General features: G+C 38.6%; 1 protein-coding gene across 1 annotated transcript in view; it reads right to left on the minus strand.

Moving 5' to 3' along the window:
- Positions 1-1,439: 1,439 nt before the first annotated feature.
- Positions 1,440-25,229, minus strand: part of mRpS31 (mitochondrial ribosomal protein S31) — a 140,466-nt gene continuing 116,676 nt past the window's right edge. Inside the window, exons 9-10 of the mRNA XM_090383254.1 lie at positions 22,873-23,019; positions 1,440-1,675 (exon numbers count right to left, since the gene is read on the minus strand). Coding sequence (XP_090239380.1) covers positions 1,443-1,675; positions 22,873-23,019 — 380 coding nt within the window. The 3' untranslated portion in view covers positions 1,440-1,442. The remainder of the gene's footprint in view (positions 1,676-22,872; positions 23,020-25,229) is intronic.

Genomic DNA, 25,229 nt, shown 5'->3' on the forward strand with positions numbered 1-25,229 from the left:
TTGTATTTTTGGAATGTGTGAGCTAAATATATACAAGATAGACAGTTTAAATTTTAATTATTTATATTTTAATGTGTGGTGTTTCTTAAAATTTTCAAATTTGTACTTTTGAAACTCAAAATTCTATAATCCTGGTTTTTGGGAGCATGTTTCAAAATACCAAGCTGTTTCTAACACTTTTGCCACTAAATAAAGCAGTCTTTTTTTTCTTAGTTGGAATTTCATCACAAAATGAGGACAGACATTCAATATCTTCTGCATCCAACCTCAATACCTCTTTCTATAAAGAATGTTCTTATTTCAAACATATATTTGAACAAATTTCTTATGGTAAACCTATTGAGAAGGATTTACCATCTTCATCAAGGTAACTGTTTGCAATTGAGATGTCTAAAAACCAGACAAAACTTTCACCATTTCACTGAACAAATGAACTATTAGAGTAAAGTTTAGCTCTCTCTCTCTACAATACTCATTTCTTGCGTATTCACAAATAGTGACTGGCTTTACAATTTCAGCCCCCCCACCTACTTTTCATGTTTCCTATAATAGTTCCTCTTAGGTTTATATTTAGTTTATGAAGTTCTTCTAGTTGGCAACTAGTGTAAAATAAACAAAATCCATTATCCTAAATTCTGTGAAGTTTGGTCCAGTCAAACCTCGTTTTACCAAGTCGGTAGTAAGCTTTCCAAAATACGATCTAATAGCTGACATATGTTTCTAGTCAGCTTTGTTGGCTTTTGAAACTTTTCATTCAGATCACCAAAAATATCTTTTAATTTAGATCCCTACTCTGAATTCCTTTTGTTTGTGGCAGAGATGTAACATCCAAAATATCTGTAGGAAGTTCTTTCCTGGTAAATGCATTATTGAAAAATGGAATTCTGTCTGTCCATTCTTCAGCCCAGTATTCTTGTATATTAGTGTTTCCATTTAGTTCTACAAAGACATCTTTAGTTCAAATTCTGAATCAGAAAGTTCTGACAATTTCTTCATTAGAAAAGCTGTTACAAGACAATGCTAGTACTTAATTTATAACACACAACTTAGAAGTCACAGAATATAAGATACTCTGTGACTTCTAAGATGAAGAAAAACAACTCTGCCTGCTATTAGCAATTGAATATAAACAGATGGCATTACAATAATTATGCCTGCACATTGTGAAAACAAATTTCATAACCAACAACAGTATTGCTCCAGACAGCAGTAACACTTCTCACTATCACAGAGTTACAGGCTCATTGGAGAGAGACATTAAATTAAAAAAATAAAATATATATTCATTAATGGATGAATAATTTACCTCCTCTTAGGTTGCTCAGTTGACAAAGGGAGAGTTGTCAAAATAATATCATTATCCATTTGTAAGAAAGTTTATTTACATCTGAAGAACTACAAATTTTTTTTTTTTTTTTTAATCTACAATTCGAATATACAGTTTACTGAGATAATGCACCAGATTTTTGAAGTAAATCTTCTTTTTCCTTGAAGTAGTTTCTGAACCAGTCAATATTCTCTATCTTCCGGTCTACTGTAATATATGGATTTTGTGAAAGTCCTGTGATTACCAGTTCCATGAAATGGCGTACTGGCCCCTTAGTGGGAAATCCATGCAGGTGCTCTTCCAAAAATACATGTTGATGGAATCCAACCTTTGCTTCTTCATCCATGCCTGTTATAATTAATTTGTTATTTATTCAAAACAGAATCTAATTCTAAAGTAAATCATCAATAATAATAATTCAATATTTTAAAACATTAATAAACTTGCTATTTCAAATCTTGTTTTATGACATCTTATTCAATCATATTTTACAAAAGCTGCTCAATAAGGAGAGAAAATTTATTCTAAGTTCACCATTTGGCATTATGATGTCAACTCATGATGGTCACTTTCAAAATACCCATCAGATTGGGTGAAGTATTTATGTTAAATTGTCAGCAGGATTTAAAATAGAAAATGTTAAGAAATGAAACACTCATCATAACAGAAAGGAAACAGTTAATGCATGTATCTGACAAACCAGAATAACATTCCTTGTCCATTATTTTTCAAACATATGGCAGATAAATTTCTAAAAGTGCCTTATGTTTTCATGACTGATTCTTAACATTGTAATCACTGTTTACAAGTGAAAAGAGAAATAAACTGCAAGGAACAAATTGTAAATGAACATAAGAATAAGTCCATAACTGCCAAATTTAAAAAACTACAAAAATTTTAATATAGATTGAGTTTCAGCCAGAAGCAACAAACATTTTAATTGCAATATAAGGATTTTTCCATGTCCTTTTAGTGTACTGACAAATGATGCAAGAAAGCCAGCTTATACAGCAGTAGCGAAAGAAGAAAAAAAACTTCTCATTACACCTATTCATCTCCAATTTGTCTAGTTCTTCCTTGAATTTATTCGTTATACACTTCCACAACTTTAGATGGATGTTTGTTCCAACAATCAACCATCTGCTAACAAAAGGCAAACTTCTGCACATCTTTTCTACTATCATCCTTCCTTAATTTCAATTTATGCCCCCCTCATTTGCACAGTCAAAGCCCTAAAGACCTCAGAGATGCCTAGTCTCCAGATGCTGCAATTTCTTACCCAATTTTTTTCTGGATAAGAGCTTTGTTTCCTTCACCAATCTCATTGATACTCTCTGTACCTGATCCAGCACCTCTACATCCTTTCTGAAATGAAGCCTCCAGACCTGCATGCAGTACTCAACATGTGGCCTGACCATAGACGTGTACAATGGAAGCTGCTACCAACTAAGAAATATTGTTCAAGGTTAGGCCTAAGTGGATGTCAGATGAGCTAATGAGACTTGTGGCAGACAAGAAAAATGCATGATATGCATATAAATTATCAGGCAATACAGAAGCCTATGGTAGACATAAGCTAGTCTGTAATCAAGTAACAAAGGAGGTTAGGCAAGCAAAGGCAGATTACAACTTCTGCAAAGACTTCTTTATTTTTGAATCTAGATTGGTCCACTTCACTTCGCTGGTTCAACTTTTTTTTTATGTGAACCCCAAACACGAGAGGTATTAGAACCTATAGTACTTAGCACCGTGCTTGGGTTGGAGGTTGAGAAGACGAAAGAAGATATTTGTTGACATTGGACTTGAACTTCTGTAGATTGTAATTTTCAGGAAATATGTATGAAGGAAGGTCGTTCCAGAAAACGGCAGTTGAATGAATAAATGAGGAAGATGAAAAGTTGGTTCTGTGGGTTTGAAGTTGGACAGTAAATGGATGTTGGATGGTGGCGGCACGTGTTCGGACTGTTTTGAAAGAGAGAACGGGAATTATAGAAGCCAATCAGAAGAACAGTGCCCATGAAAGTATCTGTAGAAGAGGCATGAAGCATAAACAGTACGTCTATGAGACAGCGAGTTAAGAAATTCTGTTAGAGATGACCCATTAATTAAGTTAACTGCCCTCTTCTGAATGGAATCAAGAAGCCTGAGAGAGGTTTTGGGGGCACCATCCCAGATGTGGGAACAATATTCCATGGCAGGGCGGATTTGCGATTTATACAGAGTGAGCAACTGTTTGGAAGAAAAGTAATGCTGAGAGCGAAAGAGAAAACCAAGTTTTTTAGATGCAGAGGAAGCAATATTTGTAATGTGCTTATGCCAAGAGAGATTAGAAGTCAGGGTAATCCCCAAAAGAGATATATCATTTTGCCTAGAAATCGGAGTGTCACTAAAGATAAGCATAGGAGCAGAAGAATCCTTTTTGCGAGATATAAGACAAGACTGAGTTTTAGAAGGGTTGAAATCAACTAAGTTGTCTTTGCCCCACTGGAGAATTACCTGAAGATCGGCATTTAAGGAATTGGTAGCAGATTTTCGAGAAGTTGAAGCTGATTGAGCAGGACAAGGTTTCTCAAAATGGAAAGTGGAATGCAATGTGCTATTATCGGCAAAACTATGGATAGGATTTCCAGTCAATGGAAGAAGGTCATTAATATACAACAGGAAAAGAGTGGGGTAAAGAACTGAACCTTGCGGGACACCGGCATTAGTGGAGAAGTAGACTGAGGTAGATGGTAGCCATCACCCTCAGTGAGCGATCAGAGAGCAAACCATAAGATGGAAGCTTGTTTAGAAGACCTTTATGCCAAACACCATCAAAAGCCTTTGAGATATCAAGACCAACTACTTGTGTTTCACCGAACCTTTCCATTGAATTAGTCCATAAATGGGTAACATAAGCCAGAACATCACCAGTGGATTGACACTGGAATCCATACTGGCAATCGTTGATCAGACAGAAGATTTCTAGGTAGTTTAAGAGTTGGCGGTTAATTGATTTCTCCATTACTTTAGAAAGAGTAGAAGTAATTGCAATGGGACAATAATTGGATGGGAGGGATTTGTCACCCTTTTTAGGAACTGGCTGGATATGAGCAAATTTCCAAGCAGAAGGAAAAACACCTTTGGAATAAGAAAGTGAAAAAAGGCAGCAGAGAATAGGAGTAAGTTCAGGAGCACATGTTTTTAGAACAAGTGGAGAAATACCATCAGGACCTGGAGCTTTCTTAGCATCAAGATTCATCAAAATCCTTCTGATATCCTTTTGACGGAAGACCACAGGAGGCATTGAATGGAGCGTGTTGGGAATGGTGGGAGGTGTTTTACCAAGATCATTAATACATGAGCTGGAAGAAAAATGGGATGCTAGCAGGTACTAACTGTTGATGATCCTGCTCAGGTAGCTGACAAACTAAATGAGTACAGGGGACTCCTGCTTTATGATATTAATCCATTCCAGAGACACCATTGTATCGTGAAAGTATCATAATGTGAACCCAATAACACATTTTTTTTTTTTTGGCTATTTGTTCCAGGACCTCGGAAATTGAAATTTTCACTACAGGTAGTTCCCGTTTTACGAGTTTTTTTTTCATGTACCAAGTATCAACAAAATCAAAAATATGAACATTAATTGCAAAAAATGAATGTTAAACATTCATAAATGGCGCATTTCAAACATAGCATTGCAGGGTCCGAAATGCCTTCGTCATGCACGTAGCTATACAATACAGTATATACCCCGCTTTATGATATTAATCCATTCCAGAGACACTATTGTATCACGAAAATATTGTAATGTGAACCAATAACACCGTTTTGGTTATTCGTTCCAAGACCTCGGAAGTTGAAATTTTCGCTATATAACTAAGTTATCTCTCTAAAAGGTCATTTTATAATGTAAATTGTATTAGTTACCAATTCAAATCATTAAATGCACTACAGTTTTGTCGTTATCATATGTTCTGTTATAAGAATCAAATCTAATGGCTTTGTTTATATTTTTCTAAAGCACATTTCTGGAGGTCACGACCACAAAACAATAAAAATAATTTGCATTTTCCGGTTTATTGGGCTTTTCTGTTAGTGCATCTAATTATAAACGGGTAGTACATTCAATCTTATTGCATTTGTGATAATCTCGATAACTGGAATTGTGTGGGTTTTTATGATGTTATTATGGTCAAATGTGTTTCCCCTTCACTGAAATTTTCAATCATATAAAAAAACAAATAAATTTTCAGAATTTTTTTTTAAAGCTTTGTAAACTTGTTACTCCGTGCAAATCGTGTTAGTTGCAATTTGTGCGTACTGTTAAAAAATGCTTATGCATGCTGTCATGAAATTTATAAAGAAAAGAGAAGATTATCTTGGAGACAAATGCCTCTTGAAGCATTTCTGAAGATGACTCCTTGTGCAATAAGCTAACAAGTGCCGACCCAATAATGAGTGATCAACAAGTGTGCATTTAGTCGATGATGATGAAGAATAAACTTTCTTTAACATTTGTAAGTCATAAATAATTTCTTTATTATTGTAATTTGCTTGATTTTACAGGCTACGTTTTCATTTCTTTGGATAAATCAAATATTGATTAAACAAACTAATTAGCTAACTAATTTCATTGTTTAGAATGTAACCCATTGTCTATGGGAAATAAATTCCCGCTTTACAAGCGCACATTATGAACGAATTAACTCGTAAAGTCGGGAACTACCTGTATATAACTAAGATATTTATCTCTATGTAAAAGGTAATTTTTATAATTGAAATTGTATTAGTTTTATATAAATTTATGTCAAATAAGCACAACACAAAAAGTCACTTCAACCAAAGGATGCAAAAACAAAACATGCGGACAAGTTTACAAATTCTGCTATTGGCTGAGAGGAAGGACCATGTGATCCGGTCGGATAGAATCTTAAACCCATCATAAAGTGAAATAGAATCAAATTTCAAAACACCAATTCAAATCGTTAAAATGCACTACTTTCATCATTGTCATATGTTCGGATATAAGAATCAATTTTGAATGCCTTTGTGATATTTTCCTAAGCACATTTCTGGAGGTCAACCATAAAACAATTTGCAGTTTCTGATTTATTGGGCTTTTCTGTTAGTACAATAAACAGGTAGTAAACTGTATCTTATTTTATTTACGATAAACCGATAGCTGGAATTCTGAATTTTTACGTTAGTATGGTGAAATGTGTTACCCCTTCACTGAAATCATCAATCATATAAAAAACAAATTTATAGAATCTTCTCTTCCTATTTTTTAAGCTTTGTAAATTTGTTACTCCATACAGTACAGTACTTGTACAGTTTGTGTGTGCTGTGTTCTTCATTATTGATTGCTTATCTTTTTTATTGTTTTAAATTTTACAACAAAAAACAGTAAACAAAAATATCAATTAGTATGTATACAGGGTGATTCACTACCAGTGCGACAAACTTGCAGGAGGTGTAGGGAGCGCAAAGACGAATCGGAATCACATAGCATTGCAGGGTCCGAAATGCCTTCGTCATGCGGTAGAGGATGTTGAACGGGAGGTCACGTGAACAGCGATCCTGCTGGAAATCAGCATTTGCGAACCGTTTCTGTTGAAGAAACCAAGTAGCAAAAGTCCTCCGTAGTGGATAATCTGCAGGCTCCAATCATTGGACGCATTGCAGATGGTATGAACTCATTTGGTTTCCTCCATACAGTGGATTGGGAAATACTAATCGTTGGCCTATCGCTCAAGTACTCGTACTGCCTTCTGCAAGACATAGGACATTCTCCTCATTGTCTGGCGTCCTCGTCGTTCGCTCTCGTGAAACAACCAGTCTCACGTAACCTTCTGTGCACAAATGCGAAAATTGTATGATGAGGAGAACACCTGTGCGGGAAACGTTCCTGGTACAAGCACAGAGCGGCTCGGCCCATTACAGTCTGCAGCTCCACACGCTAGGTGCATGTCGACCAGTTCAACGTTTGAATACTCGTCCATCCTACTGCCTCGGGAACCGGTTCGCAAATGCTGACTTCCAGCGGGATCGCTGTTCACACGACCTCCCGCATGATGAAGGCATTTCGGACCCTGCAATGCTATGTGATACCGATTCGTCTTTGTGCCCCCTATACCTCCTGCAAGTTTGTTGCACTGGTAGTGAATCACTCTGTATATTACAGTATTAATTAAGCTATGTACAGAAGCTTAAATTCGTTTTTATTTTGCTAATCTGTGGAAAATATTCTCCTGATTTTCACATTTAATTTTGTTAATTGGTACAGTAATAAAGTGTAAATTTGTGCTTTATATCTTTAATTTTATAGCCTGTGGATAACATTCCTCCTATTTTCACTTACTAGAATCATCATTTTAATAGAAATAAAATTCAGTTCGCACACATGATCACAACGACTGGCACTTACATTGTATAGTGAACAGTATTTTTTAATGGAGAATCCATCGTAAAGTGATTTGATTGTACAGTGAATCAATTATAAAGTGAGAAGTCCACTGTATTTTGCATCTACATTCACACATGAGGAATTCTCTAGGGAAATGGAAGCCAGATACTGTGGAAGCCAGACCCAAAGACAATGATTTTGTAATAACTGAGAGGAAGTTGAACAAAAATTGAACTTAACATAAGAAAGGTGCCTGGGGTGGATGTGATCTATCCAATTATAGTAAGGGAAGCAGCAAAGGAAGTAAGCAAACCATTAGATTCAGGGGAGGTTTCCACCGACTGAAGACATGCACATGTATTCCAAATTCACAAAGAGAGGATTAAAGGGTGACATGAGTAATTGCAGACCTGTTAGTTTAACTTCTCTGCCAGGGAAAATATTGCAGTCTTTGGTTAAAAAAGTAATGCAAGACCATCTAGACAAGAATGCAGTTATACTTTACACACTGCATTGGGTTGTTAAGGAGAAATCTTGTCTGACCAATTTGACTGGATACTACAATGGGATTACAAAGGAACTTGATGCAAAAAATAATTTTGATATCGTATACTTGGATTTCAGGAAAGCTTTTGATACTGTTGCACATAAAAGACTACTGTACAAATTGGAGCTGTGTGGCATTAAAGGCTAATTCCTGCTATGGATAAATGGTTGGTTCAGTGGGAGAAGATAGTGGTAATCAATGAAAATTGCTCTTTGTGGACTAATGTTATTAGTTGAGTTCTCCAGAGTTCAGTGTTGGACCCATTGTTGTTCTCTATATTTATCAAGGGATATCAATCTTAATGTCCAAGTTTGCAGATGATACAAAGGTTGGCAGGGTTGTTAATGACAGTAATGATAATATGTTACTGCAACAGGATCTAGAAAAGTTAGGCAGATGAGCTGAGAAGTGGCGATTGAAGTTTAACATTGCATTTGTCAAAGTACTACCTAAGGGTAGCAGTAATCCCACAATGTACTAACTGTGTGGTACTACAGTCAGGGTAAGTGGAGAATGAAAAAGACTGGGGGTAATCATGGAGTCAGATATGAAGTTCTCTGCACAGTGCAGATAGACTACCAGGACAGTTCCATTTGTTAATGATATACGGGAATTTTGCTAGCAGGGATAAGGAGGTGATTATCCCTTTGTACAAGGCAATAGTCAGGTCACATGTAAAGTAATGTATAAATGTCTGGAAGCCTCATTTTAAGAAGGATGCAGACTGCTGGAATGAGTAGAGAGAAGAGCAACGAGATTAGTGAGTAGAACAAAGGGGTGCTATTACCAAGAAAGGCTTAAGTTCTGCAAATTGTAGTCTGGAGACTAGGCACCTATGAGGTGATCTAACTGAGATGTTTAAGGCTTTGAATTGTTTGAGCAAGCTCAATGCTGATGGGATTCTTCCTATTGCTCAGATTACAAACTTGAGGGAGCATAAATTCACACTGAGGAAAGACAGATGTGTGGAAATTTTCCTTTAGCCAGCAAGTGGTTGATTGCTGGATCAAAAACTTTCATCTGTCATTGTGGAAGCTGACAGCTTAAATCAGTGCTTCCCAAACCTGGTAAATTATCCAAAATTGGGTAAAAGTAATTTTTCTTTGGTAACAACACACCTCAGAATACACATTAAAATTTACCGTAAAAGTAGTACTCTGAAGAAAGTGATCAGTCAGTGTGCACCAATACTCTAAAACAGCCTAACAAGTATTTATTTGCTATTTAGTAAATATGCCATATGTTATTAGATTCAATCATTTTTGCCACACTCACATGCATGTGGAGAATTGCAGAGCAAAGCTTAGGTCAAGCAGTCATGCAAAATGTTATTTGAAGAAAAGAAGGACCATCTGGAGTCTTTTTGGTTAACATTTCACAATGAATATCCTGTGGTAACTGGGGAGGCCATGATGCAATTATTGCATTTCCAAGCACCTACATGTGTGAAGGAGGTTTCCCCATTCTTCCCTTCATAAAGAGCAAAATGAAACTGCTGAACCCCAAATACAATGTGAGGTGTGCTGTGTCTCCAATTGCTCCTAATTTTGCAGAACTAGTAGATAAGATGGAGCAGTGGCATTATACTCATCAGCTGGGACCTGGACAATGAAATATTCATGGTGAATAATTACCAAATTTTTTGGCTGCTAAAATGTTTAGAGATGTTAAAAATAAAGACACTGCATCAAACATTGCTTCCTTTTTTTACTGATCTCTCTTCACTTGTCATATGTTTCCTGTGCAATTAGTGTTTTACCTTCATTGCTTAAAAAGGACTTTCAAATAAGCCATTTTGGGTAATGAAGGAAAAAGTTTGGGAAGCATTGGCTTAAATAAATTAAACATAAAGTAGACAAACTTTTGAAGGGAATGGATAGGATATGGGAAGTGTTTCCACTACTAATGCTAATAATCACATCCTATCCCTGCTATCAAAATTCCTGTATATTAGCATTAACAAAGGCACATGATGCAAGAAAGCAAGCTTATATAGCATCAGCCAAAAAAAAAAAAAAAAAAAAACCTTCTAATTTCACCCATCTACTCGCTCCAAATGTTTTTCTAGTTCTGCCTTGAATCTATTTAAGCTATCAACTTCTACAACGACAGATGGACGTTTGTTCCAGCAGTCAACCACACGCTGGCTAAAGGCACTTCCGCACATCTATCCTACAACTGTCTTTCTCAATTTGAATTTATGCACTCTCAGGCGATTATTCTGGGCAAGAGGAAGAATCCCATCAGCATTGAGCATGCTCAACCCATTCAACGCTCTACAACCGTCAATCAGATCACCTCGCAGGTGCCTAGTCTCGAGACACTTTAATTTGCAAAACTTAAGCCTTTCTTTGTAAGAGCAATCCTTTGTTCCATTCACTAATTAGCGTTAGCATTAATAGAGGCATATGATGCAAGAAAGCAAGTTTATGCAGCATCAGCCAAAAAAAAAAAAAAAAAAAAAACACTTCCACTTCACCCCTCCGTTCGTTCGAAATACCTGTCCAGCTGAGCCTTAAATTTATTTAGGCTATCAACTTCCACAACAAGGGATGGAAGTCTGTTCCACCAACCAACTACCCGCTGGCTAAAGGCAAATTTCTGTACATCTATCCTACAACTGTGTTTCCTCAATTTGAATTGATGCCGTCTCAGGTGATTATTCTGAGCAAGAGGAAGAATCCCATCAGCACTGAGCATGCTCAAACCATTCAAGGCTTTATACACCTCTATCAGATCACCTCGCTGGTGCCTAGTCTCCAGACACTGTAATTTGCAAAACTTAAGCCTTTCTTCGTAAGAACAACCCTTTGTTCCATTCACTAATCTTGTTGCTCTTCTCTGTACTCGTTCCAACAGCTATACATCCTTCTTGAAATGAGGCCTCCAGACCTGTATACAGTACTTAAGGTGTGGCATGACCACTGCTTTATACAAGGGAATAATCACCTCCTTATCCCTGCTTAACGGACACTACATCAATAACTTAAGATATGCCGATGACACAGCACTAATAGCGGATTCAGAACAAGATTTACAGACCATCTTGAACGAAGTGGACATAGAAAGCCAAGCATGGGGGCTACGAATCAACAAAAAGAAAACAAAGGTGATGAAGGTCAGCAGGACTGCAAGCAAAATCACGATCAAACTAAACAACGAAAAATTAGAGCAAATACACCGCTTCAAGTATCTCGGAGTACTCATTGATGACCAGCTGAACCATGAGGCCGAAATCAAAAGCAGAATTGAACAAGCCAGGCAGGCATTCACCAAATGGAGAACCCTCCTCACCGACAGAAGCTTGAACATCATGCTCAAATTACGCACATTGAAATGCTACATCTGGCCAATACTGCTCTACGGTGTAGAAACCTGGACTCTAACATCAGCCACTACAAAAAAGCTCCAGGCCTTCGAAATGTGGCTCTACCGAAGAATGCTGAAAATTCCATGGACAGCCAAGATAACCAACGCACAGGTCCTGCAGGACATGCACACGGAACGGGACCTGCTCAAAACCATCATCAGCAGGAAATGCAAATACCTAGGTCACATCGCTAGGAACCAACAAAAATATCACCTACTACCACTCATCCTGGAGGGAAAGATCGAAGGCAAGAAACGCCCAGGCAGACCGAAAATGGCATGGCTAGATAACATCAACACCTGGCTTCACATGACAACAGCACAAATTCTACACGCAGCGCTAGACAGAGAACAATATCAAAACGAAGTCGCAAACGCCATTCGGCAGCATTAAAGAAGAAGAAGATCCCTGCTAGAAAAATTCCTGTATATCATTCATAAGACACCATGAGCTACTCTTGCAGCTCGTCTGCACTGCTCAGAGAACTTCATATCTGCCTGCACGATTACCCCCAGGTCCTTTTCATTCTCTACCACTATCAGTGTAGTACCACAGAGTTGATACATTGCTCTGGGGTTGCTGTTTCCCATATGTAGTACTTTACATTTGTCAATGTTAAACTTCATTTGCCACCTCTCAGCCCATCTGCTCAACCTTTCCAGATCCTGTTGCAGCAGCATAGCGTCAGTAGTGTCCTTAACAACCCTGCCAACCTTTGTATCGTCTGCAAACTTGGACATTAAGCTTGATATACTATCATCAATATTATTTATAAATATAGAAAACAATGGACCCAACACTGAACCCTGAGGGACTCCACTAATAACATTAGTCCACGATGAGCAGTGTCCATTGATTACCACTGTCTTCTCCCCCTCAATCACCCCTTTATCCATAGCAGAAATTTACCTCCAATGCCACACTGCTCCAATTTGTGCAGCAGGCTTCCATGTGCAACAGTATCAAAAGGCTTTCTAAGATCCAAGTATATAATATCAAAGTTATTCCCTGCATCCAGTTCTTTTCTGACTGCATCATAGTATCCAATCAAATTGGTCAGGCAAGACTTCCCCTTAACAAAACCATGCTGTGTCCGAGCTATAAATGAAGTCTTGTCTAAATGATCCTGCAGTGCTTCTTTAACCAGTGCCTCCATTAATTTTCCTGGAACAGAAGTTAAACTCACAGGTCTCTAATTACTTGTGTCAGCCTTTGATCCTCCTTTGTGAATTGGGGTCACATTTGCATGTCTCCAGTCTATGGGTACCTCCCGAGTCCAAGGAAGCTAATCTTGTTGCCCTTCTCTGTACTCGTTCCAACAGCTCTACATCCTTCTTAAATGAGCCCTCCAGACCTGTATAAAGTACTCAAGGTGTGGCCTGACCATTCCCTTATACAAGGGGATAATGACCTCCTTATCCCTGCTAGAAAAAAATCCTGTATATCATTGACAAGACGACATGAGCTACTCTTACAGGCCATCTGCACTGCTCAGAAAATATCATATTTGCCTGCACAATTAACCCCAGCTCCTTTTCATTCTCTACCACTATCAGTGTAATACCACACAGTTGATACTCTGGGGTTACTGCTTCCCACATGCAGTACTTTACATTTGTCAATGTTAAACTTCAGTTGCCACCTCTCAGCCCATCTGATTAACTTTTCTAGATCCTGTTGCAGCAGCGTACTGTTATTAGTGTCATTAACAACCCTTCCAACCTTCGTATCATCTGCAAACTTGGACATTAAGCCATCATCAATATCATTAATGAATAGAGAAAACAACAATGGACCCAACACTAAACCCTGGGGGACTCCATTAATAACATTAGTCCATGAACAGCAGTGTCTGTTGATTACCACTCTGTCTTCTCCGACTGAACCATCCCTTTATCCATAGCAGCAATTTGCCTCCAATGCCACACTGCTCCAATTTGTGCAGCAGTCCTCCATGTGCAACAGTATCAAAAGCCTTTCTAAGATCCAAATATATGATATAAAAATTATTCTCTGCATCCAGTTCCTTTGTGACTACATCATAGTACCCAATCGAATTGGTCAGACAAGACTTCCCCTTAACCCATGCTGTGTCTGAGTTAGTTAGTTATTTGGTTTTTAGGAGCATTAGCAACTAACGTCATATTGCTCCGGGGATATGCGGTTGTCATTCCCTGACCTTTCCGCATCCTCCATATTTGGCGGTCACGGGCTCGAACCCCGGTCTAATCAAGAAGTGTGTGCTACGCACTGCTGCTGCTCCTGCCCACGGAAGCACCGCTGTGTCCGAGCTATAACTGAAGTCTTGTCTAGATGATCCTGCTATGCTTCTTTAACCAGTGCCTCTATTAATTTCCCTGGAACAGAAGTTAAACTAACAGGTATGTAATTACCTGTGTCTCCCTTTGATCCTCCTTTGTGGATTGGCACAAAGCTCACATTTGCACATCTCCAGTTCATGGGTGCCTCCCCTGAGTCCAAGGAAGCTCTCATAATTATGGCTAAGGGTTTGCTTACTTCCTTGCTGCCTCCTTTAATATAACTGGATAGATTCCATCCACCCCACATGCCTTTCTTATGTTTATCTTCAATTTCTCCTTCACTTTACTCTCAGTTATTCTATCTAGCTTACCGCCAGAGTTTGATACACCTCTGGCATTCCCCTCCCTGAATAACTCCTCGTGTGTGAATGTAGATGCAAAATATTCATTTAGTTTGTTAGCTACCTGAGCACGATCATCAACATTTGAACCATCGATACAAGTGGACCAATCTGATTCATCCCCTTCCTTCTTGAGTTTACATAAGTAAAAAATTCTTTGCTGTTTTTCTTTGCATCCTTTGCCAAAGATTTCTCGTAATCTGTCTTTTCCTGCCTAACCTTCTTTCTGACTTGGTTAACAGACCAGCTTATATCTATCATAGGCTTCTGTGTCACCTGTTAATTTATATGTATCCCATGTATTTTTCTTCTCTGCCACATGTCTAATTAGTTCATCTGACATCCATTTAAGTCTAAATCTTGAACAACATTTCTTAGTTGGTAGTAGCTTCCAAGATTAATTCTTTGAATGCTTCCCATTTTGAATTTGCTGTTGGGAACATCATCAGTTGGTCCCACCGTATAGTATTTAAATACTGTCTCAGACCACCACAGTCACCTTTACGAAAGCAAAGACCCTTCCCTTTACCCCTGATGGTAGTTACCTCTGAGTAAATCCCTCTTCAGCACACCGTGATCACTGCCACCTTTATCTGCAGATTTTTAATGAATGAAGAATCACTACTGATAAGCAGATCAAGAGTATTACTCCCTCTAGTTGCCTTCTGAACATGCTGATGTAGAAAACAATCATCCAATAAATCCACAAAAGCCTTGCTAGTGTGTGAGTGACACACTATCATTGACAAAATCCCATGTACTGTCCTGGCATCTGCACCGATGGTAAGTAACTGCACAATTACTTGCCATCAAGGTTATTTTCATTTTCCACTATCACGAGTGTAGTGCCAGAGAGTTGGTATGTTAATCTGGGATTATTGCTATCCATATGCAGTACATTGCATTTGTCAATGTTAAACCTCATTTTGCATTTCTCAGCCCAGCTAATTTTTTTTCTACCCCTTGTTGCAGTAGCATACCATCATTAACTACCCTGCCAACCTTTGTATCATCTGCAACCATAGACATTAAGCATGATATACCTTTATGAATATAATTAATAAATACAGAAAACAATTGGGCCCAGCACCAATTCTTGGGCTGACTTCACTAATAACATTAGTCCATGAAAAGCAGTGTCCATTGATAACAACTGTCTTCTCCCACTCAATCAACCTTTTATCCATAGCAGTAACTTGCCCTTAACGCCACACTGCTCCAAATTGTTCGGCAGTCTTTCCTGAAATCCAAGTATATGGTACCAAAATTATTTTTTTGCATCCAGTTCCTTTGTTACTGCATCATAATAACAGAATCCCACTTACTGGATGATTCAACCATTGTTCATCTCAGTTGTCCAAATTAAGCACTTTATGATTACTTTAGTTTCAAAGGTGGCACTTGTGCATATGTCCATTCTGATATTTCCTGTCAGAGACTTAGTAATTTTGAATCTCCTCTTTTTGATCTTCTCTGGCTTAAAATCTCTCTCTCTCTCTCTCTCTCTCTCTCTCTCTCTCTCTCTCTCTCTCTCTCTTACATTTTGTCAAATTCATTTGTTGCCTCTATTGTTCTCCCATTTGTAACTCTTTGAAACTTTACTTTCTCCACTATTATTGGAGGATGTTCCCTTGGCTACAAGGATTGGTATGTACTTTCAGCATGATGAAACTCCTGTACATTATATCTGTCTGGTGATACAATATCTAAACCGATCTTTGCCTGAACCGCCGGAACGGTCCCGTTCATTGGCCACGAAGGTCTCCAAACCTCACTACATTAGATTTTTGTCTGTGCGGATGGATGAAAAGCACAGTATACAAAAAAAAGGTAAATGCAAGAGATGAATTGCTCGCTCGCATTTTGGATACTGCTGCCCTCATAAAGGAATGCCAAGATGACCTCAGAAGAACATCATATTACCACAAGAGTTGTAAAGTGCATTGAGATTGGCAGTGGGATTTTCAACATTTATTGTGAACTGTAAAAAGTTTGTCAATTATTTGTTTTTTCGTTCAAAAAGTAAATAAATACAAACAATAAGTCATTTATCGTTCTTTAATACCTCTCATAATGGCTTTCTGCATGCCCATTTCCAACAGGTGTATCTCTGTATCCATTGAGAATTGTTATTTTGGGAACAAAATAATTCTGTAGCACTGCAAATCACTCAGCAATATAGTCACTTCTTCAATAAAGGAAAGACCACTTTATGTGTGTGACTTTTTCTCTCTCTCTCTTTTTTAATGAACCCCCCCCCACAAACATGAGAGGTAAAGTACCGTGCATGGGTTGAAGGTTCAGAAGATGAAAGATATTTGCTGACATTAGACCCGAACTTCAGGAAATATATATGAAGGTTATTCCAGAAAACAGGAGTTGAGTGAATAAATGAGAAAGAAGAAAAGTTGGTTCTGTGAGTTTGAAGTTGAACAGTAAAAGGATGTTGACTGGTTGTGGTACATGTTCAGACGGTTTGTGGGGGGGGGGAGTGGAATTTTGATCCAATTTAGGATTTTATCAGTGAGCAGGTAGGCACTGTGAAGAACTGGACAACTGTGAAGACAGTGACAAAATATATCCACAATATGCGAGACGGCGCAGTAAGTGAAGTAGAAATAATTAAATTAAGAGCAAAAGTATCATGTTACGAGAGCTAAAAAATGTCATTTTATAGCTCGCGTAACACAAGCTATATCTTATCTCATGTTTGCTGTTTCACAATATGTGAAATACCAGCTGGTGCAAAATGGAAAAGCTTTCTCAATATTTGTAATGAATTAGGATATGTCGTTAGTATAGATGCAGGGCACAGAATTGGCTGTAAACATGGATGAAAAAAGTGTTCTATAGAAAATACATGTGAGGAGAGGGATAAAAGAAAGTTAAAGGGTGAAAAAAGAATGTCTGGGAAGGAACTGAGAAAATACAAAGAAAATAAGGAAGCATAACAGGGGAGGAGATATCGTCAGATGGTAGGAAAAATTGCTGAATACTTTTCAGGATCAGTTTCGGATGGCAAATAAAGGAATAAAATGGTTTAAATGTAGCATGAAAAGTGTCAGAATATAAAAAGTATAGGTAAAATTTACCATAAATCATAAAAACACAAGGGAGAACTTGTTTTTCCTCGGAATGGAGAGAAGGTAGTGAACATGCAATTTACATGGGGAGATTTCATTATCCCTAACATCAGAAAAGCAGCTGGCGATCTGTGTTACTCATTTGTAATGTTAAAACTGAATGAAGAACATAGGGCTATCTCTGAAAATTCTAGCAAAGTTCTGTCAATGTTAGAATTAACGTTTATGACATTTAATATACACAAACCGAAAGCAGTAAGCAAGCAAACAATAGTTTAGTAGATTATGATGAATATGGGTGACACGGAAGCCTATGATAGATATAAGCTGGTCTGTAACCAAGTCACAAAAGATGTTAGGCAGGCAAAGGCTGATTACGAGAAATCTTTGGCAAAGTATGCAAAGAAAAACAGCAAAGAGTTCTTTACTTATGTAAATTCTAGAAGAAAGGGGATGAATCAGATTGGTCCACTGGATATCGATGGTTCAACAGTTGATGATCCTGCTCAGGTAGCTAACAAACTAAATGAGTATTTTGCATGTAAATTCACACGAGGAGTTATTCAGGGAGGGGAATGCCAGAGGTGAATTAAACTCTGGAAGTTTAATTCACTACACTGCTGCACAAATTGGAGCAGTGTGGCATTGGGGGAAAATTGCTGCTATGGTTAAAGGGATGGTTGAGTGGGAGAAGACAGAGTGGTAATCAATGGATACTGCTCTTCGTGGACTAATGTTATTAGCAGATTCCCTCAGGGTTCAGTGTTGGGTCCATTGCTGTTTTCTGTATTTATTAATGATATCGATGGTGGTATATCAGACTTAATGTCCAAGTTTGCAGACGATACGAAGGTTGGCAAGGTTGTTAATGACAGTACACTGCTGCAACAGCATCTAGAAAAGTTGAGCAGATGGGCTGAGAAGTGGCAACTGCAGTTTAACATTCACAAATTTAAAGTACTGCATATGGGAAGCAGTAGCCCCCAAGTAACATTCCAACTGTGTGGTACTACACTAACAGTGGTACAGAATGAAAAGGACCTGGGGTTAATTGGCATGCAGATATGAAGTTTTCTGAGCAGTGCAGACGGTCTGCAAGAGTAGCTCATGGTGTCTTGTCAATGATATACAGGAACTTTTCTAGCAGGGATAAGGTGATTATCCCCTTGTATAAGGCAATGGTCAGGCCACACCTTGAGTACTGTACACAGGTCTGGGGGCCTCATTATAGGAAGGATGTATAGTTGCTGGACTAAGTGCAGAGAAGGGCAACAAGATTAGTGAATGGAAGAAGGGGTTGCTCTTACGAAGAAAGGCTTAAGTTTTGCAAATTACAGTGTCTGGAGACTAGGCACCTGTGAGCATTAGCATTAGTAGAGGCATTTGATGCAAGAAAGCAAGCTTATGCAGCATCAGCCAAAAAAAAAAAAAAAAAAAAAAAACCCACTTCCACTTCACCCCTCTGTTCGTTCAAAATACCTGTCCAGCTGAGCCTTAAACTTATTTAGGCTATCAACCTCCACCACAAGGGATGGCAGTCTGTTCCACCAACCAACCACCCGCTGGCTAAAGGCAAATTTCCGCACGTCTATCCTACATCTGTCTTTCCTCAATTTGAATTTATGCCCTCTCAGGTGATTTTTCTGAGCTAGAGGAAGAATCCCATCAGCATTGAGCATGCTTAAACCATTCAAGGCTTTATACACCTCTATCAGATCACCTCGCTGGTGCCTAGTCTCCAGACACTATAATTTGCAAAACTTAAGCCTTTCTTCGTAAGAGCAACCCTTTGTTCCATTCACTAATCTTGTTGCCCTGCTCTGTACTCGTTCCAGCAGCTCTACATCCTTCTTGAAATGAGGCCTCCAGACCTGTTTACAGTACTCAAGGTGTGGCCTGACCAATGCCTTAAACAAGGGAATAATCACATCCCTGTCCCTGCTAGAAAAATTCCTGTATATCATTGACAAGACACCATGAGCTACTCTTGCAGCTCGTCTGCACTGCTCAGAGAACTTCATATCTGCCTGCACAATTACCCCCAGGTCCTTTTCATTCTCTACCACCGTCAGCGTAGTACCACAGAGTTGATACGTTGATCTGGGGTTACTGTTTCCCATATGTAGTACTTTACATTTGTCAATGTTAAACTTCATTTGCCACCTCTCAGCCCATCTGCTCAACCTTTCCAGATCCTGTTGCAGCAGCATAGTATCAGTAGTGTCCTTAAGAACCCTGCCAACCTTGGTATCGTCTGCAAACTTGGACAAACTTGGACCTGATACACCATCATCAATATCATTTATAAATACAGAAAACAATAATGGACCCAACACTGAGCCCTGAGGGACTCCACTAATAACATTAGTCCACGATGAGCAGTGTCCATTGATTACCACTCTCTGTCTTCTCCCCCTCAACCACCCCTTTATCCATAGCAGCAATTTGCCTCCAATGTCACACTGCTCCAATTTGTGTAGCAGTCTCCCATGTGCAACAGTATCAAAAGCCTTTCTAAGATCCAAGTATATAATATCAAAGTTATTCCCTGCATCCAGTTCTTTTGTGACTGCATTATAGTATCCAATCAAGTTGGTCAGGCAAGACTTCCCCTTAACAAAACCATGCTGTGTCTGAGCTATAACTGAAGTCTTGTCTAAATGATCCTGCAGTGCTTCTTTAACCAGTGCCTCCATTAATTTTCCTGGAACAGAAGTTAAGCTCACAGGTCTATAATTACTTGTGTCAGCCTTTGATCCTCCTTTGTGAATTGGGGTCACATTTGCACATTTCCAGTCTATGGGTACCTCCCCTGAGTCCAAGGAAGCTCTCATAATTATGGCTAAGGGTTTGCTTACTTCCTTTGCTGCCTCCTTTAATATAACTGGATAGATCCCATCCACCCCGGGTGCCTTTCTTGTGTTTATCTTCAACAATTTCTCCTCCACTTTACTCCCAGTTATTTCAAGATTCTTTAGCTTACTGCTAGAGTTGAATACACCTCTGGCATTCCCCTTGCTGAATATATCCTCATGTGTGAATGTCGATTCAAAATATTCATTTAGTTTGTTAGCTACCTGAGCAGGATCATCAACAGTTGACCCATCAATATCAAGTGGACCAATCTGATTCATCCCCTTCCTTCTAGAGTTTACATAAGTAAAGAACTCTTTGCTGTTTTTCTTTGCATCCCTTGCCAAGGATTTCTCGTAATCTGCCTTCGCCTGCCTAACCTCCTTTGTAACTTGGTTGCATATCAACTTGTATCTATCATAGGCTTCTGTGTCATGTGTTAATTTGTAAGTATCCCATGCATTTTTCTTCTCTGCCATATGCCTCATTAGTTCATCTGACATCCATTTTGGCCTAAACCTTGAACAATATTTCTTAGTTGGTATGTAAAGCCTAGTAGCTTCCAAGATAAGTTCTTTGAATGCTTCCCATTTAGAATTTGCTGTTGGTAACATCATCAGTTGGTCCCACTGTATAGAATTTAAATACTGTCTCAGTCCATCGTAGTCGCCTTTACGGAAGCAATAACCCTTCCCTTTACCCCTAATGGTAGTTACCTCTTTCAGTAAATCCCACTTCAGCACACTGTGATCACTGCCACCTAGTGGTTCATTTATCTGCAGATTCTTAATGTATGAAGAATCACTGCTGATAATCAAATCAAGAGTATTACTCCCTCTAGTTGCCTCCCGAACATGCTGATGTAGAAAACAATCATCCAATAAATCCACAAAAGCCCTGCTAGTGTGCGTAACCAGCCCCCAAATTCCAGTCAATATCTGGGAAATTAAAATCTCCCATTATAAGACTCTCTGATTTACTGGCCCACTCTATTTCCCTGTACAGTTCCTTATTATACTCATCAGAGTCATTAGGCCTATAGCACACTCCTACTCTCAATTTTGATCTCCCAATGCTTATGTCACACCAAACTGACTCAACACTGCACTGTCCAGCGATGTCGACTGGCTTCACTTCCTTGGTTTTTATGTGTTTCTTAACTAATAGCATAACCCCTCCCCCCTTCCTATCCTGTCTATCCTTTCTGTAGACGTTGTACTCCCCAAATTGCATTTCTGCATCCCTTATATCTGTGTGACACCACGTCTCTGATATCCCAACAATATCTGCCTTTGATGTTTTGAGCAATACCTCAAATTCATCAAATTTATTTACTAAACTCCTAGCATTGGTGTACACGCAAGTATACCTGCACCTGTTTCTATTCTTAGCTACCCTAACACAACCCATGTGTTTACTTGTACCGCAATGGCTCCCAGCAGTCTCTGAAATACCATGCATCTTGTTTTTCAGGCTTCTGCTCATTCTAATAGAAGCAGTGCAAGAATCTCTTTCACTTCTGCCAGTGGCTACTGTCAATCTATTGGTCTTTGTCTCCCCCCAAGCTAGCAGTTTTCCGACCCACCTAACACTGCCTCGATAGCAACAGCAAATATTCTTGCACCCTTTCTATTTAAGTGTATCCCATCCCTGTAGAAGCAGTCTCTCCTGTTAACAAGTACAGTCCAGGCTGAAAAAAATTCTACCCCTTGAGCCTTGCACAATCTTTCCAGGGCCAAATTGATCGACAAGGCTCTCATCATCATATACTCCCTCCTATCGTGTCTGGGCAGAATTGCAGACACTTTCAAATTCAACCCTAATTCTCGGCTTTTGTTCAACAGTGACCTGTACTTGTTAAGTAATTCTGCCGGTCTCCTACTCTTAATATCGTTAGTGCCAATAAGGTGATTGAGGTGTATAAAGTGCCTTGAATGGTTTGAGCATGCTCAATGCTGATGGGATTCTTCCTCTTGCTCAGAATAATTGCCTGAGAGGGCATAAATTCAAATTGAGGAAAGACAGTTGTAGGATAGATGTGTGGAAGTTTGCCTTTAGCCAGCATGTGGTTGATTGCTGGAACAAACTTCCATTTATCATTGTAGAAGTTGATAGCTTAAATAGATTCAAGGCAGAACTAGATAAACATTTGGAGCAAGTGGATGGGTGAAATTAGAAGATTTGCGTTTTTTTTTTTTGGCTGATGCTATATAAGCTTGTATCATGTACCTTTACTAATGCTAATATGGGGGGGGCGGGTGAAGATTTGGTTTTTGCAAGAAACCTATTTCACAAGTTTAGCAAATGTTAGCAATTTCAAAACAGATACTGGTTGTTAGGAATTTGGAACAACTTGATCATCAGGAGTAGGCATAGTAATAGTAGTGATTCCTCTGATATCAGTTTTCTCATTGCTACATACAGGAAGAGGCTATTCCAACATGTATAAAATTCTTAAAAGACCGAAATAGGCAAAAAAAAAAGTTAAAGCTAACCGTCATAGACAACCTGGTCAGGAGGTTTGTGGATGAGTAAAATGAAGCTATAATAGGAATAAAAGTAATGCTGATTCCATCAGTTTTGAAATGTTATTCATTTTAAACAATAATTCACTCAAAAAATTAAAAATGACTCACCATATTCATTATTAATTGGAAATGGCCAGAGTTTCTTTTGTTCTGTCAACAGAATCATTTCCTCAAAAGGATTTCTAGGTGAATGAGTAACTAAGAGCTTTAGCTCTTTTTTATATAAAGCATTCCAAGTTTTGAGTTCTGGGAAACCTGTAAAGAATAATTAATTGATAAGTAGGCATATATGAAATATCTAAAATGCCATACAAGATATCCATTGTAGGGCCACCTCTTCACATGCTGGGGATATTAGTATTTGGCTACAGGGTGCAAGGAAGCAAAATTATACAGCCAGTCAAAAAAAAAAAGAAAACATAATAATTTGTCCAAACCTTTTAAATTTATTCATGCTAACCACTTCCATAATACCAGGTGAAAGTTTATTCCAACAATCAACTACTCTTCAAATTAAACGCAAATATTGACTCTACAATCATCCTTTTTTTTAATTTAAATTCATATCATCTTGTATATGTCAACTGAGAAAGAGTAAAGATGCCACTGGCATTTAGTATACTTGATCTTTCGAATCCTCATACACCTCAATCAGGTCACTATGCAGATGTGTAGTTTCCAGACTGCAATTTACAGAGATCACTAATTTTTCTTGGTAAGAATATCTTTTGGAGCCCCCAACTAATCTTTTTTGCTCTTCTCTACACCCTTTTCACCAGATCTACATCTAAGATAAAATGAGGCTTCAAAACCTGTATGCAATATTCCAGATAAAGGCTAACCATTGCCTTATGCAATGGGATAATCACATCTTTGTTCCTGCTGGCAAAATTCCTGTATATCACTGATAGAACTCCATGAGCTGTTTTAGCAGCCTATTTACACTGCTCAGGGAATTCCATAAACTTTTTTAACTCCTCAGATTGGACTAACATAAGAAGTGGGGTTGTCCAAGGAACTGTAGACCCAGTCAGTACTGGGGCCATTTTTACCCTGGATTTTCTTAAATGACAACTGGTGTCAAAATCTGTACCACCATTAAAATTGGTGTAGTTAACAATCACCAGTACAGGGATGGTCAGAAAAGTGTACTTTAAAAAGTTCCCAGAAATTTTTAAATGTATTCTGTAGTTATAGTAAAAACTATATTGAGTGACCAGTTGGGCTTACTAACCTGATCATCTTCAAAGTACATTCCTTCCACAGACACACACTTCATCAGTCTTCCCAAGTTTTGAAAGTTTCTTTAAAATCATATTTTTTAGCATGCATAGGGCTTCTGCATTTTCTTTAATGATAACCACTGAAGCAAAATTATGACCATGAAGCCCCATTTTCAGTAGAGCCATAAGTCATACAGTGCAAAGTCAGGGGAGTAAGGAGGCTGCTACATGACTAATTTTCTCACAGCCAAAGAACTCCTTAACTGCCATTGCCAGGTGACTGGATGCATTGTCATGGTGCAGGATCCAGCCATCTTTCCACTTTTGAGGTTATCTTCACCTCACATTCTCATGCAAACATCTCAAAATAGTAAATGGCAGTAACGCTTCCTTCCCCCAGCCACAATTTCGTAGTACACTATGCTCTCATCATAAACAATTAGCATGACTTTGACGTTGGATTTTGTTGCACAAGATTTCATGAGCCATGGGGACATTTTTGTGCACCTTTCAGATGATTCAACCTTGGTCTTGAATTGTAGGCAAATATCCAACTCTCATCCACAGTGACCACTTTTTTTTTTTTAGAAAGCTCAGACTGTGCAGGAAAGTCATGACTGTGCCATTTAGCTCAGACTCTAAAGGAAAGCGATGGCCTTCCTGACCCTGTGTCAGGAAGAACATTGCAGGTGATTTTAGTGCTGAGAGCCATAAAATCACCTGTGATGACTTTCCTACAGTCCATTTGATCATCCAACAGCAAGCATGGAACAAACTCTGCACACATGCGATGCACTCCTAAATTTTGTGTACTGAGCCGACAAACAGTCCAACTTCTTGAGCAATCTCAACAACATGAAAATGTCATTTTCGTGACATTTTCATCGTTTCGTGATGTCGAAGAACATCTACTGTGAGGTTCATCTTCCAGTCTATTTTTAAATGGACTGGGAGATGAACTGATGAAACGAAATGTTTCCTGTCCATTTTTAAGCAAATTAAACCACTCAAACTGCTATTTTCTTTGAAGCATCATCTCCATAAACTTTCTGTAATGCTTGTGGTGTCTTTTTTCCCAAGTTTAAAGACCTGTATGTTTGTACATGTTTCAAACTGAGCCTCTGCAGCCGAGTGGTCAGGAGTGGGAGTGCAACAGCACACGCGCTTTGAGTAGACTGGGTTCAAGCCCCTGACTGATAAATATGGTCAATCCGCACTGGACCAACATGGCAGATTACAGTA

This window comes from Mastigoproctus giganteus, chromosome 1 (genome assembly GCF_048544385.1).
Source record: "Mastigoproctus giganteus isolate SK-2022 chromosome 1, ASM4854438v1, whole genome shotgun sequence".
NCBI classification, from domain to species: Eukaryota; Metazoa; Arthropoda; class Arachnida; order Uropygi; family Thelyphonidae; genus Mastigoproctus; species Mastigoproctus giganteus.